Raw genomic sequence first — 19231 nt, forward strand, 5'->3', positions numbered from 1 at the left:
TCCCAAAATATAGGGGTAATGGAGACTTTTCACTCATTACAATCCCAAACCGAATCATAGAATATGTTGAGTTGGAAGGGACCTGTCAGGATCCTTGAATCCCGCTCCCAGCTCTGCATAGGACACCCCAAGACTCACACCATGTGCCTGAGAGCGCTGTCCAAAGGCTTTTTGAACTCTGTCAGACTTGGGGCTGTGACCACTACCCTGGGGAGCCTGTTCCAGTGCTCAAACACCCTTTAGGTGAGAAACCTTTTCCTAACATACATCCTAAACCCCTCATGACTCAGCTCCAGCCATTTCCTCAGGTCCTGACACTGGCCATGAGAGTGAAGAAATTGGTACCTTCCCCTCCATTGGCCCTCATGAGGGGGTTGAAGATCCCAGTGAGCTCTGCCCTCAGTCTCCTCCAGGCTAAACAGACCAAGTGACCTCACCCACTCCTCATATAGCTTCCCATCCAGACCCTTCACCATCCTTGTGGCCTCCTTTGGATGCTCTCTAAAGTCTTTTATTGTGGCACCCAAAACTGCTCACAGGGCTCCAGGTGAGGCTGCCCCAGTGCAAAGCAGAGCAGAACAATCCCCTCAAATACAAAAACATTTTCCCAGGGGACTTTACTCACTAGTTCCCTGAGCAACCTGAAGTCAGCTCTCCTCCTGTCCAGAACTGAAGTTTTGCTGTCCCTTTTCCTCCTGTCAAAAGAGATTTTAAACTCAATTTCTTCGTGGTCACTGTGGCCAAGTCTGAACCTCCCCCAACACAGCTTTCAACTATTCCCACACATCCTATCACTGGATACCAGGAAGAAAGAATTGGCCCCTCCCTCTCCACTTCCCCTCCTCAGGAAGTTGCACCACCACAATCTACCTTGCAACTAAAGCCAACTTTCCTGGCCCTCTGCAGAGGTCTATGAGTCAGTGCCCATGACCCAACAGCTGTCCTTTAGAGATTATGGGGATATTCATGACTGATATGGCAGAAATGGTGGATGAAATGTTTTCTCAGTACCTGGATGAAAGCAACAAAGGTATGTTTTCTCTGGAATAGCTGGGAAAGGAAAATCCTGGGCAATGGCAGGGAGAAATGAGAACAGATAGTACTAAAGCTTTCGGAACAAGCTGGTGTCCAATGTGTGAAGCCAGGTGACTTTGTGGCCCTGTCAGTAGTCATAACCCATGGAGCCAGCTAGGTTCTGTCTTGCTGTCGTCTGCATTGCTGTCAGCAGTGCTGTAGCCACAAGGCACTGCACCAAACCAAGAGCTTTCAGAGATGATCCTACTGGGAGAGCAGTGCAGCAGTCCCTCCTGAAAGCCACTCTGGTAAAGCAGGGCCAGTTCACTCACCTTGTAGTCCCTCACAACACAGGTACATGGGATGAGCTGATCAGAGGAGAGTATCCATGCTCAAGAGCCAAACTAGTGACTTTTTCTAGACAGGAATACACCAATACTGACAAAAATCTGAACAGTCTGCAATCAGACTGGAAAATCATAGAATATTCTGAGTCAGAAAGGACCCACAAAGTCCAATTCCTGGCTCTACACAGGAAAACCCCAAGAATCACACCACATGTCCACGAGTGTAGTTCAAATGCTTCTTAATGTGACAACTTCCCTGGGGAGTCATTTCCAGTGGCCAGCCACCCACTGGGTGAAGAACCTTTTCCTAATAACCAATCAGTCCAAGCATGATGCTAATGGATACCACTGGAGGCCCAGCTTAGGTTTGGTACAGTCCTTAGCTTGAAGAAATCACAATCTAAATGAAAGAGACAAGTAACAAATGAATGGATAAGGGCTATTATTAACCCTGTTTCATAAATGGAAAAGAACTGAGACTCAAAGCCTGCTTATAATTTACATGATAGTCTACATTTCTAATAGAAAACAAGTAAATAAGAATCAAGGTATGAAGGGGCTTCAAAAGTCTCACAAGAAACCAGGGAAATAATCTCAAGTTCCTCTTAGATCCAGTTCATTGTCTTAATTGCAAACTCCTCACCCACCTCCCCCACACATAAAGGAAGCCAAAAGTGGTATCAGTAGAGAAAATAGAAGAGCACTCTCCTAAGCATCTATTTTTCTTTTATAAGCCAAACCTTAATCCACATGAGGCTTATATGGCCATAAGAAAATTCTGCCAGCTTGTCCAGAAGCTCTGTCCCACTGAACAACTAATCCAGCACTGTCAGATTTGAGCTCACAAGAAGAGAAAGAAGTTTTCTTCTTACTCCTGCAATATCTATCCCTGCCAAAACAGAAAAACACATCTTGGAGTGCCATCTAGAGGAAGGCACTCCTCTACAGAAAATGGTTTTGTTGGTTGAAGATGTAAATTCTCACAAAGATTTTCAAGCTAACTCTAGTAAGGAAATAGGGGGTGAGAGCACAAAAAGCACCTGCATGTTCCTCAATATTTTGGCATGTATATGAATACTCACAAAATTCCAGTGATATCTGTACAAGTAACTACATGGCTTAAAAAATCTGCCACAGGGACAAGAAGCATTGATTTGTAATGATGGATAACATACTCCAAGGAATCTTGGAAGTGTCTGAAGAGATAGCTAAGGAGCAGCATGGAAACCAAAAAATGGAACATTGATGGGGGTCATCTCCAAAAGTCCTTATTAGTATGGGGATTTTTGTGTATTCACAGAGGTGTAAATCAATACCTAAGTCAATGACTCCACTCCCAGTGTCAGGCAGAGGTGCACAGCCCTGGCAAGGCTCATGGAGCTCCAGCCCAGTGTCACTCACACCACTCACAGCTGGTGCCCTGCTCTCCTTTCCTGTCACTTCAGAAAGTCACCCAGGGCAGAGCAGTGGTGGATACAGATATAAGGCACCAGATGGCTCAGGGTTGTGGTCCCTGAGTGACTGCAGAAGGAAAGGCAGCCCAGAAACACCACACTACTCAGGGCCAGCAGCAGGGCAGCCCAGAAGGAGCAAGGAGGCTCTACAAGCACTGCACACAGTGCAGGAGGAATGCCCTAGCCACAACAGCACCCATGTAGCAGCTTTGCGCTGCTCCCCCATCCTGTTTGCTGCACAAGACTGACACGCAGACACATCCAAACATCCCAGACTTTCAGGATTCCAGGGCAGCTGAGTTGGAAGCTGGCCCCAAGGTTTAAATCCCAGATATTTGTCTCTAGCAGCTAGCCTCAACACTTAGGTATTTCCCTGTATCTATAATTCCTAAATGCTTTTAAAAATCTGCCCTTGCTATTGTAGGTGATCATATACATGGCTCAAATCTTAAGGTGTCCAGGAGCTTATTAAAAATGTTTAAACACACGTAAGCAAACACCATTAATGGAACATTTAGGTTGAAATATATAGTTTCCTAAGATAAAATAGCACAGCAATAATGATCTGTGTCTCTGATGTTTGCTTTAATATAAGACAGATTGCCATACAACACCGTATGCATTTCATTAACTCTGGGATGAGGTAATCACACAAAAAAATCAAACATCACACACTGACTAATGGTTTTGCAGGTAGAGTCAACTATCAGAAATTCTCATGTCATCAATATGGACACCACAAGAAAGTGATTTCTCTGACAAAGACAAAAAGAAGAGAGTTCCTTGATTTGCATGGAAACAAGATTCATATACATTTTTTTGTTTCTATTTTAAATGTATATCTCAATTCACTTCAGAGTCTGCCTCTCCAGTTACAGTCTTTCTGTCCCTGCACATCTTCCAGATTCACCACATATTTGGAATTCCAGTCTCGCTCAAAAAGATCTTTCAACTGTTCCTGGACAGGCTGTTGCCTTCTTTGCGGGTTGGTTGAATTCTGTTTGATAATTAGTCCCACGCCAGCTGTATCAGTGAAGTAGTTTTCTGACCAATTGGAAGTCCCTATGCAATGGAAAAGTAGCTGATTAGAAAACATTCATTTCTCAGTGTTCTGTTTGATCTCTGTGCTTTGTTGATTTGCTCTATGACTGCAAATCTCATTAGGACCAACAAGGCAGCAAAAATCAGGTCACCTCCTTCTTATACCAGACCTCAGGTTTCGGAAACCTGGTATTAACTGCAACCCTGAAGGCTCATAACCTTCTGATTCCTTACAGCCTGTGACAGAATGCACAAATCTACTCATAAACATGGTAATAAAGTGCAATATTTGAGGGGTAAAAGGGGTAAAAGCTGGTGTTTAACATGGGTGTTTAAAAAGTCTTTAATGGACTTAATTCTCTTTACTTGTTAAAGGAAAACAAAAGGAGAAACTAGACTCTTAATCCGTAAACCTTCAGGAGCTGTTCTGAGCTTGACATGCTTCTAAAACAGGCAAAACTGGGAATCTAGCTGCAGACATTGTCTAGGGCTCCCTCCAAAGCTACCTCAATTCAGAAAATCAAGCACTGTGAAAAATACACATTTTATCACTTAGCATGTCTCCTCATGATCTCCTTAGCCAGAAAAATCTGTCAATTCCAGAAGGTGCTTAGGCATGAAAACAAATTACGTGCATATCTGCCTTCAAGTATGAAACAAGTTATTAAAGTATTGAAGGCAATTGTAGCTGTAAACCCTCAGCCAGTTGGAAGATCAGGTTATTTGCTGGTGTGCATTGCTGGGAGGATGAGCTGGCCGAAATGACAGAGCACTTTCACATTCCCTTTTTGAGGGTTCCTAATAAAAGAGTGAAACGTAAACATTGTCCCAGTTTTCAGAGCAGTTGACATTACTGTTTTCTCATTTCCTTTCCTAGAGTTCTGTTCAACAAACAGTGCATAGAATTAATTCCTCCCAGCAGTTCCTTTTTATTAAAGCACGATAATGTTATATACTGGAGCACCAGCTATCCCAGCATCGTTCTGAGCACACGGGCTGTGAAATTCCCACTGTGCTTGTCACAGGCTGTGCATTCAGCCTTGTCATGCTCTGTTCCTAATGGTTCACAATCATATGAAATAATCTCTTACTGAACTTGACCTACATTATTGTCTTCCCTTCACATCTGTACTTCTGTACCTACAACACACTTTGCTTTATATGGCAAAATGAGGTATTTTTTACTCTTGCAGCTGACCCTATCTCAGTCTCAGTCCAGTAGATCTGGAGATACTGTAAGTATTTGGAATAATGGAATACATACCGATGTAGGCTACTTTATCAGTGACCATGTATTTGTTGTGATTCACTCTCCCATGAGGAATGTTTGTGTGATTCAGAACAGGAACAATGAAGAGTTTCTGGAGGGAGAGAAATCAAAAATATAAACAGAAATACTAGAGTGAGGAACAGACTTCATGATTGGACAGTGCATGTTTTCTATAGTTTCAAAGAATATAGTATGGGAAGAACAGAAGAGAACATACTGCACTCTGTTATTAAATACACCATAAAAGAGATTTTACTCCTATCCAAGAAAACTAGCAAACAATACTTCCACTATACATAAAATTGGATAAGCAATTGAGATCAGATACAGATAATGTTTGCTTCACAATGTTCCATTAGTGGAACAGCTATTATCATTACAGGGCAGACAATTAGATGCAGTTTTAGGCAGCTGTTTAATAGATCTGCATTTACCACTGATTGCTGCTCTTATTTTGTGTGAGAATGGGCTGATCACAGACACGAGGGGTACTGCAGGCAACTATAATGCCTAACTTGTTGTGTTAACTCTTACCAAAAACTACATTTTTGTCCCTTTTTTGTTTTTTTTTCTGAAACCCATGCCTCCTTCTGTGGTGTCTCTCTGTTGTGGTTACTGCATCATGTTGGGAGCATTCACACCATCCCCACTCCACTTGATGCATTCCAGCCTAATGCCTATGGCCTGTGTGCAATATTTAGTGTTCAAAAATAGGTCTATCTATATAGGCAGAGAGCAGATCTCTCAATTCAAAAAAACTGATAGCAATTAGACCCATTTAAAGTACTCCATGCAGGAAAAGGTCTCTGAGAGGACCACTAAGTTATCATATAAACTGTTACTGTCACAGTGCTCAGCAAAAGCAACTGCCAGGATAATGTCTCAAGTGCCACAGCCAGGCACATCCCTGATATCACTCATAGCTTGAAATAGCTGCTTCCTCAAAGATTATATATTAGGCCTCTTTTTCACAAGAATGTGAAGCAGTCACTGCAAAAACAGACAACCTGCTTCTCTAAAAGCTAATATTTGTACACACAAACTGCAGCTTAGTCTCAAAAACCAGTATGGGGCCATATCCTCAAGCTGTCTTTCCAAAATCAGGTTTGTTATCATACCACTTCGACACTGATGTGGGCATGTGGGTTGTTGAGAGCACGCAGGGACCTCAGATAGTGGAGCATGGCTGGGTCAGTGTATGCCCAGCAGCTGACCAGAAGCCGGACTTGCACTCTGTGGTTGAAAGCTGCACGTCTCAGGGCGTTGTCAATGGCTGGCCAGTATCTGCAGAAAAGGAGGTGCAAAAAGGGATATTTTTTTAAACAGTTCAGTAGAAAGCTGTGACAATAAACTGAGACTACAAGTGATGATGCACAGATGGGATCTCTGATGTCTAGTAAGTAAAGCACTTGTGGCTTCCCTGGAGGTACAAACAAGATTTCTGCCTTCTCCCAAGTCCGTTCTTTTCACAGAACGTGTTTTGAGACCTCCAGACTCTGCCAAATTGGGGTGAAATTCCTCAAAAATTTAAAGCTTAGTAGAGTGCACATACACAGATACAGCATGGTTTCACCATGCTCATTTCCTAGGAAACTAAAGATAACAATAGCAACTCCAGGGTAAAACCTGTTCGTACAGCCCAGAGTAAAAAGGGCAGTGCAGAGCCCGGAGGAAAGTCTAAGAACCATTTTGCAGAATATGGCCTTTCCAGGGCCCTGGAGACTGTTTCCAGTGTTTGCAGTGGTCCTGTGCCATCAGCCAGTGTGGGCAGGCTCTACCCCTCCCCACTCGTCCCTGCCCTTGTCATGTGTCCCCAAGGTAATGGACACGGCTGTGCTCTCCGTGTTCCCTGAACAGGGGAAAATCCATTTTCCTGACACTTGTGTTGGCAGGAGCTGTGGGGAACATTTTTAACATCCTTCACCCAGCTACACAACACTAAGAGCTGGACAATGTACATCCCAGGGCTAGTAACTCCAAACCCCCACATGGCATTTTCATTCCGTAGACCCTAAAAAATGCTGCACGGAGGGAGACAACCATGTTTAGTACAGATTGGAGGGCTGATACAGAGAGAGGTTTAGCATTTGCTCACAGTCCCATGAGCAATGATGAATTAATTTGCCTAACTTAATCCTTTTGGTCTTATGTACAAAGGCCTGAATTATCTAATCCTCCCCTGTGCATCGTCCTATTGCGATCAATGGCCTGGCCACATGCTCTGAGGCTCAGGCTTGACTTATAGATCCTGAAAAACTTGGAAAATCATGCTATTTGAAATGCAATTTTTGAATGGTTTCAATTTTTCAAATATATCAGTTTCCAGTTGATTAACACTCAGGCATTAGACAGCAGCTTTGTTTCCTCTGCCTCAGCTGCTGGAGGAACCTAACCTGAACTAATCAGCTTCAATTCATGGCACTACAGCTGGTTGCTGTGGAGATAGCCCGAGGCCCTGCACTGCTTTCCCTGGGCCTTTCAAACTCGTTTGCATCTGATCAGCCCTAGATGTCACAAACTGTGGATTAAGCCTTCAGATGAAGAATAAGGAGTATTAACTCACTCAATCCTAAGGGGGAAAAGAGACTTTTCTGGGCTTATTCTTGGCTAAAATCAGAAGATGAGAAACCCAGAGACTCAACCATACAACACAGAAACTGAAAATCCTCTGAGCTGTTTGATTTATTAAATATATCCTCCAAGTAGAAGCTAGTCTTGAGATTTTGTTTCTTGGACAGTAGAATTATCTGTGTCTCTCTATTATTCTAAAATCTTCCCCAGAACAAGCTGTTGCCCCAGCTGAACAACAGAGGCTTTACACAGTTGTGACAGAGGACATAATGCATGGTATCATTCTGGCTAAGTGGCAGTCTAGAGCTTACCCTATTCAGCAAGCCATGTTGTACATAATTATTTCACTTGAACTTCTTTCTCAGATTATTTAGATGGTTGGTAAACTCAGAAATGTTATAAGCAGATAATTCAGAGCACTTGGTTGCATGTAAACACCCTAATTCAAGCATATCTAAGAGGATTTGGGAGTCTTAGTGATGCCCCATGACTGACTAACTTTCCATGATGCTCAGGTTTGGGTTCATGTGCAGAGTCTGCATCGTTCTGCTGTGACCTTGGGCAGTCTCTGGGACCGTGGCAGTGGTTCACCACACGCAGGCTCAAGGCCAGGCTGGACGGGGCTTTGAGCAACCTGGTCTAATGAAAGGTGTCCCTGCCCATTGCACAGGAGGGGAGAAGCTGGATGGTCTGTAACCCAAACCATTCTATGATTCTGTGATTACTCCAGATCACCACTATCACCTTCTCTCTGAAGCTGCTGCTGGAACTTAGGTGGAATTATTAAAAACAAAACAAAACAAAACAGAAACCCCCAAACAACAACAACAACAAAAAACCCCAACAACAACAAAAAACCACCAAGCCCCAAACAAACAAAAAACCCCAGGAGTTTCTTTTAGAGGCTGTTTCAGCTCTCACTGCAAAGGTCAGGACAGTCAAGAACCACCCTCTAAAAAATGGGTCAAGTGCATCAAGCAGGAAATAGAGCAGGAAACCAAGACTCTTCAGAAGTAAAGGACATCAAGAAAGAAAAACAGGAGCAAGAAAGGAGAGCACAACAATGTTTTCTCTGAAAAATCTGATGTCAGATATATTTCTGGTGTTCCCTTTCCCCTCTCTATTCATAAAGCTGCTGTGTTGAATTTTGGAGGATGCTGTACCTGACTGTCCCTAGTCTGGCACTTCACAGCTTTCCTGCTGTGCGTAGAGCACAGGAGGCTGCTCTAAAACACCAGCAAAGCACACAGGTGTTGGATACTATCTTTCCTGCAGCATCAGGATTGGACTCACAGAATCCTAGGATTGTTAAGGCTGGAAAAGACCTTTAAGATCATCAAGTCCAACTCAGCCCAGCACCAGCACCATGTTCACCACTAAACCATGTACTCAAGTGCCATATCCACAGATTTTTTAAACACTTTCAGGGATGGTGACTCCCTGGGTAGTCTGTTCCAATAGTTGACAACCCTTTCCATGAATTTCTTTTTCCTAATATCCAATCTAAACCTCCCCTGAGACAACTTGAGGCCATTTCCTCTCATCCTGTACTTTGGTACCTGGGAGGCACAGTCCATGGGATAATTGTGAATGCAGAGCAAAGCCTCAGTTCTCTCCACTCTGAATATTTTAATTGCAGAAGGAAGGGAATCATATTTTTTTTCTTTATGTAGTGCAAGTAACTGATTTGCTCAGGATTCAAATTGTACCTTTTTGGATGAACGAAACGGCTGGTAGGGAAATATTCCATAACAGAAACATAGACAAACTTCTCTGCCTGACTGATAATACTGAGTATGGCATAGAGGTCATGGGTACGACCTTCTGGACAAAATGCTGGAGGGGAAGCCTGTAAAAAAAAAGAAAACACATAGATCAGTGATTTAATTAATTTTTTTCTCTCAGGCTTCGACTCATTTGTGTTTAGACTTGTCTAGTTTTCATTAAAATATCACAAAACACTTGAGATGGACCACCATCTTTCCTCATGCCTTCCATGTCCTGCTGGGTCAGATACTTATTGATACATTGAGCCTACAGGTGACTAAAAGAGACCTGCACACTGTTCCTGCCATACAATTTGACAGCTAATGCTGGGGTTATCCCTATTCTTTGAAAAGTTCCAGAGAAACCTAAGGAACAAATTATTATCCACCTGGAACACAAGCAACTGAGGAGGATTGCTGAAGAACCTTTTCTGCTCAATCCTTAAACACAGCTTACAGTCTGTCATGTTATTTTCAAAGGTACTTACAGAAAAATAGGTTTCTGTCAAGATTCCATTAAATTCTACTTCCAGAGGCCGACGATTGTTAATGTGGGTAGAATAGTTAAGAGGCCAAGGGAATGGGATGGTTGCATTAGGATATCCAACATCCCAATAGGTACTAAACGTTTTCCAGAGGTCTTTGGCCAAGCAGCTGCAGTTATACATCACAGCACCAAACTCTTTCACCTGCAGAGAGAGCAAGCTGTGTCACAGCCCCAGAAGGAGCCACCTCCAGGGCTTTCTTTGCTGTTTCTTCCACACTGGCGATATTTTACATTATTACAATTTTTCTCTGTTATCTGCGAGGACATGAATTTTCCCCCAGATTTTTGAATATGCAGCAGCAGAGGTTACCTGAGATAAAGATCTCCAGTCCATGTTTGCACTACCAATATATACGTGTTTCATGTCTATTATCCAGAATTTGCTATGCAACACTCCTCCTGTCAAATGTCCAAAATCAATCTTTTTCACGTGAGCGCCTAAAGAAAGAGGGGGAGGGGAACAAGGAGTTTAGATATAGCATGGAGATGGTTCCTTGACAGCCAGAATATGTCTGCATGTCTGACTCTTGCAGGTAGTAATAACTACCAAAATTCACAAGCTCTCATTCCTGGAAACACAGTAACTTCTAAAAAATACACAAAATGTGAATTTTCAGGAAAATCCTAAAGAGACACAGACAAAAAACATGAATTAGTGAACAGATAGTGCTTATCCTGTGAACCCATGCAAGCACCACACCAGAAGAGGCCTTGGAGACCAGTTTACCTAGGTGCCCTTTTACAATATGGAAGCTCTGAGTGGATCACTGAAGGGAAATAATTACCTTTTTCCGCTAAAAGCTCGAGGTCCCTTGATTTTGTAGCCAGAGTTGGTGAACTTGCTGCAATATACAAAGAGACATTCTCTGCGAGTAACCTCTCAAACCTCTGCAGAATATCTTCACCCTGTGTGGTACATTGTTATTTTTTAAATTTTATTACAGAATGTTTAGTAAGATATATGCAAGTCCAGTGTTACTAATGGGTGCTTCCTTTGAAGAACCCCCGTGCAAAGCAGGTCAGAAATTTCACCTATTTCAGGAGTGTTTCAAGTAAAGAGGGAATAAAGATTTTGATCCAATGTATGAATCAAAGTTTATTTTCTGTCATTTAATGCTATTAGATATAAGGTTTAAAAGTATGACCATAAACATCCCAGAGTTCAAAGGTAAACGTCCCAGTGAAAATCAGCTGCTGGACCCTGATGCTCAACAGATGTGTGGGGTCATTTCTCCCTGAGGATAAAGGTGACAGAGACTGTCCAACACTGAGCTGTCCCTTAGCAGAGACAGGGTTCAGCCTTATATCTGCCACTTTTACTTCTTCTTGTGTGCAGTTAATGGCACCTTATACCACCAGAAACACCTAGGGAGGAAGATAAGTGGAGCAGCCCCAGAGCCCGTGAGGACAGTGAGGAAGATGTGCCAGGAAGGAGGCAGAGACTGGGCCCACAGTAATAACCAGGCCAGCATGTGGTACTTCAGCAAACAGCAGAATTCCCGACACAACTAAGCTCCATTCCTGCCTGAAACAGCGTGACCTTGTCCCATCTGTTTTTCAGAACAGTCCCCCAGACCCTGCTCAGGATTGTCTGGGAGTTTGCTAGCTGCCACAGGCTGAAGTGGAGCCAAGGGACAATTAAACATGATGGGTGGTTGCAAGGTGAGGCTGTGCCATGGCCTCTGTCATTTATTTTTGGTGGTAGAGCCAGAAAGGTCCCGCAGGAACCCTGACCACTCAGGGTGCCCAGGAGGAGAACCCTGCAAAGGAGAGGGAGCCTCCTTAGCTACTGTCCAATGTCCTCCTTAGTTGTCCAGTGTCATGGCTCCAGGACAGCTGCCCAGTGGGTTGATGCAGGTCCTGTGTCTGCACACAGGGGAGAAGAAGCCTCTGCAGCTGTCAGAAGTCCCTGAGCAGACTTTGCTTCCTGACCCTTCCCACTAACCAGTGGGAATTGGCACCATCACTCGTGTACACGGAATCCTGTAGGCTCCTCAGCTCTGCCACTGCCTGCCTGCCCCTTTCACAGGTCAGCCATCCACAGGGTGAATGTGGGTTTGAGGCTGACAGCTGCTCGCTCTGAAAACAGCATAAAAATACTTAGAGACATGGGCAGAGCCCAGATGGAGTCTAACTTGACTGGAGGAGGAAGGTTGGAGTGTTGCTTCAGAACAGCATGGAAAACCTTCCTGGGTTTGCAGGAGGAGTCAAGCAATGTCTCTGGGAGACAGACCACACAGCCAACCTGCCCTTTGCCACATGTACATGAGGAAAAACAACCATAGACATGCTTGTTGTTGATTTTACCTTACCTGCTTGGAAGAGGAGTCATTGACACTGATATCCTTCCCAGTAAGAGACCAATAGTAAGAAGCTACATGAACTTTTTCCTGGGCTAGATCAAGCAGTCTCTTCCAGGCTTGGTACAAGGGTTTGGCTGCGGTGCTGTTTATCTCAAAGGGTAAGTCATAAGGAACATTTTCCACAAGTTCAAAGCTGCAATGGCAATTGCATTTTGTGAAACAAGTGACTGTGACCCTAACAGGACACCAAGCACCTGTCAGGCCACACAGTTGGCCATGCTGCATGTCAACCTCCATAGCAAACAAACTGAGCTGGACAAACAGGCTGGGAGTGCTTTCTACCCCTAGTTTTTATAGCCAAGCTTATATTGTACAGTGTCCTCCCTAATTCAGCAAAACAGCTTCTCAGTACCCACTCTGAAATCTGTTTATTTTACCATGCCTAAGATATAGAGAAAAGCAAACCCCCTTAGCTGGATGTCACTTAGGTAACTCTTCACCCTCTCCCAGCACAGATATTCCCTGCCCCTCCAGCCTCTGAGAAAGGCTGCTTTGCCAGCTGGTCACTCTGCTGCCTCCCACTGCTGCCACAAAAGGAGGATGGCCTGGAGGTGGCAGAGGAGCAACCAAGCTGAGCTAAACATACAAGCACAGGACTGGGAGAGGAGCTGTGACACTGCCCCTACTGCCCCTCACAGCAGGCAACTACCAATTACCCAGTGCCTAAACAACACCCCCACTCTTCCCAAATTAGTGGTGCTTCATCACTTATGATACAACAGGAAGAGAATAAAACCCTTGCTGATATTATCAGCACTGTAACTATTTCTCCATCTGGTGATGACTTCTCCAAGTGCCATCTAACCTGACTCACCTGCAGGAGTCATTGGATCTCTTGGTGTCCTCCTCAGTTATTGTGGTTCTTGGGAGATCTCTGTAGAGTCCTTCTTCCTCTGGGAGATCTCCGTAGAGTCCTTCTTCCTCCTCCACCTTTCTGTAAATGCTGACAACTGCTGCTTCTTCTCTGTTAGGATCAACTGTGCTGTCCACACTCATGAAGTAAAGAGCCATCAGGACAAGACTAAGCATCAAAATTGCCCCTAAGATTTGAAACTGGAACAGGACCCACAGAAAAGAGAAGATTTAAGTGATCACCAAGACACTGAAGCACCACCTAATGGATGACTACCTGTGCAGGTGAATAAATCACAGTCTTTGAAGAGGAGATTTGCTTGCAGCTACTAGCAGATGGTGTTCTTAGATGCAGCACTGAAAGTGAGGAACACCTGTTCAAGGTCTGCTTGGATGGGGCCCTGAGCAACCTGATCTAGTTGAAGATGTCCCTTCTTTCTGTGGGTGGTCGGACTAGATGACCTTTAAAAGGTCCCTTTAAACTCAAATGAGGTGCAGTGAAAAGGACCAAAACGTGCCAAAATTATTCACATTGAAATCCCGAACTCAGGGAAGAAAGGTAAACAAAGAGACAGGAGAAGATATTGAAGAAATGAAATGCTAAAAGAAAGAAGAGAAAATTCTGAAACGAAGTGAAAACAATAAAAGCGAATGGGATGAAGTGCAGTGAAATGGACCGAAGCTTGCCCAATTGATCCTCATTGAAATCACAAGGTTTCATTTCAGGAAAGGAAATGAAACCTTGAAATCAGAGAACCAAGTGTAACAAACACTCTGGAAAGGAGATATGATAAAATAAAATGCACTTGGGGAAAAAAAAAAGAAAATTTGGAAATGGATTTGGGTTGGTTTTTGTGAAGACCGTGATTTTAGTTCAGTTTTTTGGTTTAATTTTTTTGTGCCAACATATCTATCCCTTGTTTTTTCCCAAGCCTTATGATTAATTTGACATTGATTAACTTTATTTTTGCACAAGACCAATGGACGTTCAACAAAATTTCTACCAAAATCAAAATAAGGAAATTTCTAACACAAGATTAGCTGTGGGATCAAGCCAAGCATTACCATAAAAAGGAAATTTATGAAGTCAGGGGAGAAAAAACAGTTCAGAAATTGTCAGAGGCAGAAACACATTTTGTGGTTTCTGAACATGTTCTGGTTTTGTCTTAAACCTCCCTTAAGTGAAACTACACAAATCTTAATTATCTGTGTGAACAGTATTCCCATGTCATTCTAGTGTGGTGAGTTAGTTTCGTTTCCCTTTTGCTGCACTTTTATTTTTTTTCCTGAATGTAGATGGAAAAAAATAAAAATAGCCTGGCTACCTGGTAGATTCAGATCTGCAGTCCAGCCACTCACATGCAGAAAAGCATAGCACCAGTCTCTAAATGCTGCCCTGTACTGAGCAGGAAAAACAACCAACCACGCATGCAGATCTATTTCCTCCAAATAATTATCATGTCTGGCTCCCCATGGCAATTCTTGGGAGCTGGGACCATCCACCACCAGTGACAGGCAACATGCACTTCAGAGCTGAGCTTCTGAACTTCCAGGCAGGAGAATCGAGTCTGGGGTGGTCGTGAGGCACCCACCATAGCCATAAATCTGAGGTCCCAAAAGGGCACATGGGAAAACTCCACAGAAATCACTTGCCTCTGGAAGTTTCTGTTTCAGATTCTATGTGGATAACACTTCTTGTTTTTAATTTTGCTCTGCTTTTCTCAATATCTACAGTCCTGACATCGATTTCAGGCAGTGATTTTAATTAAATAATCATTTTTAAACTATCTACTTAAATTTTGACCCTCTGGCTTGTTCTCTGCCTCATCAAGGGCAAAAAAAAACCCTCACTCATTTTTAACAGCTCTGCATTTCATCACATGAACACATTAGCAAGACTTAAACATTGCCCAGGTTTTAGAAGACATTTCGAGGTAAGAAATCTATTTTGAAGTCACATCGTAGCTGTCACCATGCTACACACTGTGATGTCCAGGTACTCTGGGCATGTTGAATAAGTGAATAAATGAATACATGAATAAATGCTGTGCCAATGGTGGAAGTGAGGCTGTTTGTACGAGCATGATTTCCTTGTCCTGAGCCAGACAGAGCTGCAGGATTTAGCTCCACATTACTCCCTCTGGGCAAGGTTTGATCAGTCTACCGGATAAATCAATGAGAGTTTTGTCACTCACTTGTTTACAAATAGGATTGAAACCTACACAGATTTCTGAAATGGGCAATAAGATCATTCTTCTTAACCTGTTATTTCTTTTCAGAAATGTCAGCGCAATCTCAGTTCTTGTAAGCAAATGTGGTGTATCCCAGTAATTACCGTTTTGACGTCTTTTTGATTGTTCACGCCTAATTTCATGTTGGAAGACTCATTAAACATCATGGATGTTTTTAATGCTTTTTTCACAACCTGAAAAACAGAAATGTATGCAAAGGGAAAAATAAAGCTTTATGACAACATTTGTGTATAGCCAATTACAGACAAAAAGTGCAGGTTACTGCCACTGCTTTACGCAGTGCTCTGAGATTTAAGTATGGATCTGTGCAACATCCTCCCTGTATTATGGGTCTTGAGTGACATTAACAGATTCCAAAGTGACAGAGGGACAGGTCCCTGCAGTTTTTCCCCGTTGCTGTCTACACACAAAAATCCCTGCAGTAATTAATGTGTAAACAACTGCATGGCTGCCTCTTCCAGCCATCCTTCAACACCCACCCAAACATATTTGCCAACAAGCAGTAATTAAATGCAGAAGCTGTGGGTGATAGTGTGCAGCATCAGTCTCATCTTGCATGTGACTCTGTCAGGCTCCTGCTCTCTTCCCGTGCCTGTGAGTTGTCTTCAATGCCAGCGTGTCTTCCAGAAGTGACTCTGTTAAGGGGACAGGGACCAGGCTGAAATACAAACTCCCCTGTTGCGGCCATGACTCTAGAAAATCAGTTGTCTTCTCCTCCTCAGACAGTATTTCTCCAATCTTGTGTTACCACCAGCAGAGGCAACCGTAAGAGCAAATACCAAAATATGCCAAAACTCACAGCAGATGGTCAGGCAAGGGGAGTTGGCACTTGCCTCTTTTACCTTCTCAAAAACTTGACACATGCCCAGCAGGTCATGAATCATCCCTGCATTGGCAGAGGTGAATTTACCCCACAGGAGCCAGCTGACATTTTTCATTCTCAGAAGCAAGAAGCAGATCCTGGGGTACAGCAGATCTCAGAAGGTGCTACCAGATGATACCACCACCTGCCCAGTCCCTGAACAACTGCTTCAGACCTGTGAGCTGCTGGGCATTTGCAGCCTGGAGGATGAACCTGCTGCAGTGCTATTGGATATGCAGTCGCTCCAGGGGTGGCCACACTCAACTTTTAGGTAGGAAGGATCCTGCCAGACGTGTCCCATCCATCTTGCCATGTGTTCACAGCTGTTGTCACCTGAACTGGGTGGGTTTATGGTGTCTGCCTTCCCCCAGCAGTAAAGCAGCATGGCTGTACATGTTCCATGCTGCATCCAACTCCTGCCCACTCCACCTTTCAGTATGGATGCTGTGACTGTGTGGAACAAGCAGGGGTTGGACACTGCCCAGACACAGCCCCAAAGGCTTCTGTGGGACCCAACTCACAGGTACTGGTGGAGCTGAACCACAAAGGTGGAGGATGTCTTGGAAGACAGGGGAGGTGGGTCTGAAACAGTGACTTGGGGAACACAGGGGTGTGAAAAGGGAGGGCCTGTGGTAAAACACCAGACGAGAGAGAATGACAAAGATGGAAAAGGTGGACAGGTAAGAAAAGGTATAAACACTCCTGCTTAAAAGCATACTAGAGCTGCAGAGCAGAAAGCCATGTTTCCATTTCAAGACCTGCTTGTTGTTATCAGCTGTAATCACTGTAGCAGGGCCCACTTCCCAAAGCAGTTTTACTTACACTTTTCACTGTCACTTCCTTTTGCTGCCCCAGGCTCAGCTGCAAGCTTTTACACTAGACATAGTTACAAGTGCATGCAGATAAACATCCCTTCTCCCAGACCCAGAGAAATGGAGTGGCTGCCAGCAGTGAAGGACAGTTGGCCATTTCCATACCTCTGAAGTCCCAGTTCATGTTTTAAGCACAATATAAAGACCCACTGTCTTACCTCAAAGAGCTGACAGTCCAAGCAGGTGGGGGATATAACCTACCACACAGTGAAAGTGTGTGACAGCAACACACATGAGAGGAAGTGGTCACATACCCACCCAGAAAACTTAGTGGGAAGAAAGGCAAGAAAGAGCAAGAGAGAAGATGTGAGAGTTGGGTGGGAAACTGAGGCAAAGGAATTTTAAAGGAGGAGGAGAAAGGCAGCTGACAAACAGCAGCAGCCCTTCAGGCTGGGCCAGGAGAGCCTACTGAGGCTGCAGGTCACACTCCACAGCCCGTGGCTTTGGCACAGATAACCCAATCAGCTGGGCTGGCCAGGAACAAACAGCCACCGTGGATACTTCTCATCACAGAACTGGAGCTGAGAGGTGTTGCCTTGTCCCTCTGGCTCCTGAAGTCACATTTGGTAACCCAGGCAGTGTCTTGTTAAGAAACTGCAGGTGTCAGTGCTCTTAGAGCCACGTGATGGCCTCAGACAGATGGAGCTTACCAGAAACAACTTGTTTCGCTTCTCTTTTTCAGCAACAGTTACAAAATGTCTTCAAAAAGCAGCATTTTTCTTAAAATATGAAGGTGAACAGATCTCGTATGTGCTGTGATAGAACCATCTACATTCTGTTCAAACAAAGCCCTTCTTGATGTCTTTGACTGGTGATGGGTTGGAGTCCCACCTGCTGTACAGAAGCCATGAGAACTGCTCTGAAACAGGCAGTTTAATTTTCAAGACGGAAAACATCACAGACTCAACCAGAAATCCTAAGAATAATATTGTAGCTAGTCAGCAATTAATCTGGCTCCCTCGAAGCTTTCAGGGATCTGCCAGCTGCCAATTTCAACGACTGAAGTTCAGCCAAGAGCAATAAATACAAGCACTACTTAGCATTGCTTCACAGGCTGGGACACCAGCTAATGCCAGTCTGCTGAGTACCCACAGGACACTGCTGTTTATAACATTAAGGTTGCTTTCTCCTTGCCTGCACAATACCTCTTGGTACTTCTTCACCAGAAACAAACTGTGTCAGACTTGGAATTCCAAACACAAGAATGTGATTTTTCACTATACAAAATCCTCCCCAGGAGCTGTTTGAAGTTCCTCAGACAAACAAGGTGCATTCATCTCTCCATGGCCACCCCCCGCTCTCTCAAGATGATGACAAAATGTACTTACCATCCTGGAAGGTCTCCTCCTGTGCGGATGTCCCACTGCACTCGGATGTTACTCCCAGCCTTGTGTACAAGAGGCAGTGCTCAATGCCCTTCATCAGCACATTTGTTCAGGGTTCTTCTTGTTTTTTTCCCCTCCTGCTGTAAATCACTTCCTCTTAGACACTGAGTTTCACAACATGCACTGACAGGGTGCTAAGTTACCATCCAGTTGTTGTGACCCAGTTCTTAGACTCCAGGTCCTGATCTTCACCTGTTTGCCATAACTTGCTATGTTGGATGGCAAAGCTCCCACTCAGTGGTGTAAAGTCAGAGTCCAGATCAGCATGAGAAGATACTGTTTGAAAGGACTGCTCAGCTTTGGTGCTGTTAGCAACCCAAACATGGCACTATTCTTAACTGCATTATTCTTAACCCACCAGAAGCTTCATTTTAAGCAGACAAACAAACCCTCCAAAACAACCTCTCTGCAAAGGTTTTCTTGAAAGCACTTTCCTGCTCAGTCATGCTTGGACAAATATAAGGGAGCAAACCAGCTCCTTTGAAACAATGCAGCCCTCACCTTCAACACATGGCATTTGGAATTTACAGTGACAATGTTGAGGGGTTACATCTGACATTGAGTTTGGGGAAGCTCCTAAGAAATTATGCCTTCTTTAAAAATACAAAGACTGCACCTCAGCCAACACAAATCAC

General features: G+C 43.9%; 1 protein-coding gene across 2 annotated transcripts; it reads right to left on the reverse strand.

The window, feature by feature from the left end:
• Window positions 1-3379: 3379 nt before the first annotated feature.
• On the reverse strand, window positions 3380-18678 carry PLD4 (phospholipase D family member 4). Of its 2 annotated transcripts, XM_032112671.1 has the most exons (12): window positions 18540-18643; window positions 17862-18045; window positions 15561-15650; window positions 13188-13426; window positions 12323-12506; window positions 10796-10916; window positions 10321-10448; window positions 9952-10152; window positions 9407-9546; window positions 6245-6410; window positions 5121-5217; window positions 3669-3877 (listed from the first exon to the last, which is right to left on the reverse strand). In XM_032112671.1, the coding sequence occupies exons 3-12, from the start codon at window positions 15621-15623 to the stop codon at window positions 3669-3671; spliced, it is 1548 nt and encodes a 515-aa protein (XP_031968562.1). In that variant the 5' UTR covers window positions 15624-15650; window positions 17862-18045; window positions 18540-18643. The 2 variants fall into 2 exon arrangements, with proteins under 2 accessions (XP_031968561.1, XP_031968562.1); XM_032112670.1 differs by lacking the exon at window positions 17862-18045 and having other exon boundaries at window positions 3380-3877; window positions 18540-18678.
• Between the last annotated feature and the right edge of the window lie 553 nt (window positions 18679-19231).

Source organism: Corvus moneduloides, chromosome 6 (genome assembly GCF_009650955.1).
Source record: "Corvus moneduloides isolate bCorMon1 chromosome 6, bCorMon1.pri, whole genome shotgun sequence".
NCBI lineage: Eukaryota > Metazoa > Chordata > Aves > Passeriformes > Corvidae > Corvus > Corvus moneduloides.

What these genes read in the sequence shown, in the direction of transcription:
- PLD4 (XM_032112670.1), bottom strand. An exon ending in AGATCCAATGACTCCTGCAG is followed by an intron (nt 12,507 to 13,187) that starts GTGAGTCAGGTT and finishes TTGCCATTGCAG; the next exon opens with CTTTGAACTTGTGGAAAATG. An exon ending in ACTGGAGATCTTTATCTCAG is followed by an intron (nt 10,153 to 10,320) that starts GTAACCTCTGCT and finishes CTCTCTCTGCAG; the next exon opens with GTGAAAGAGTTTGGTGCTGT.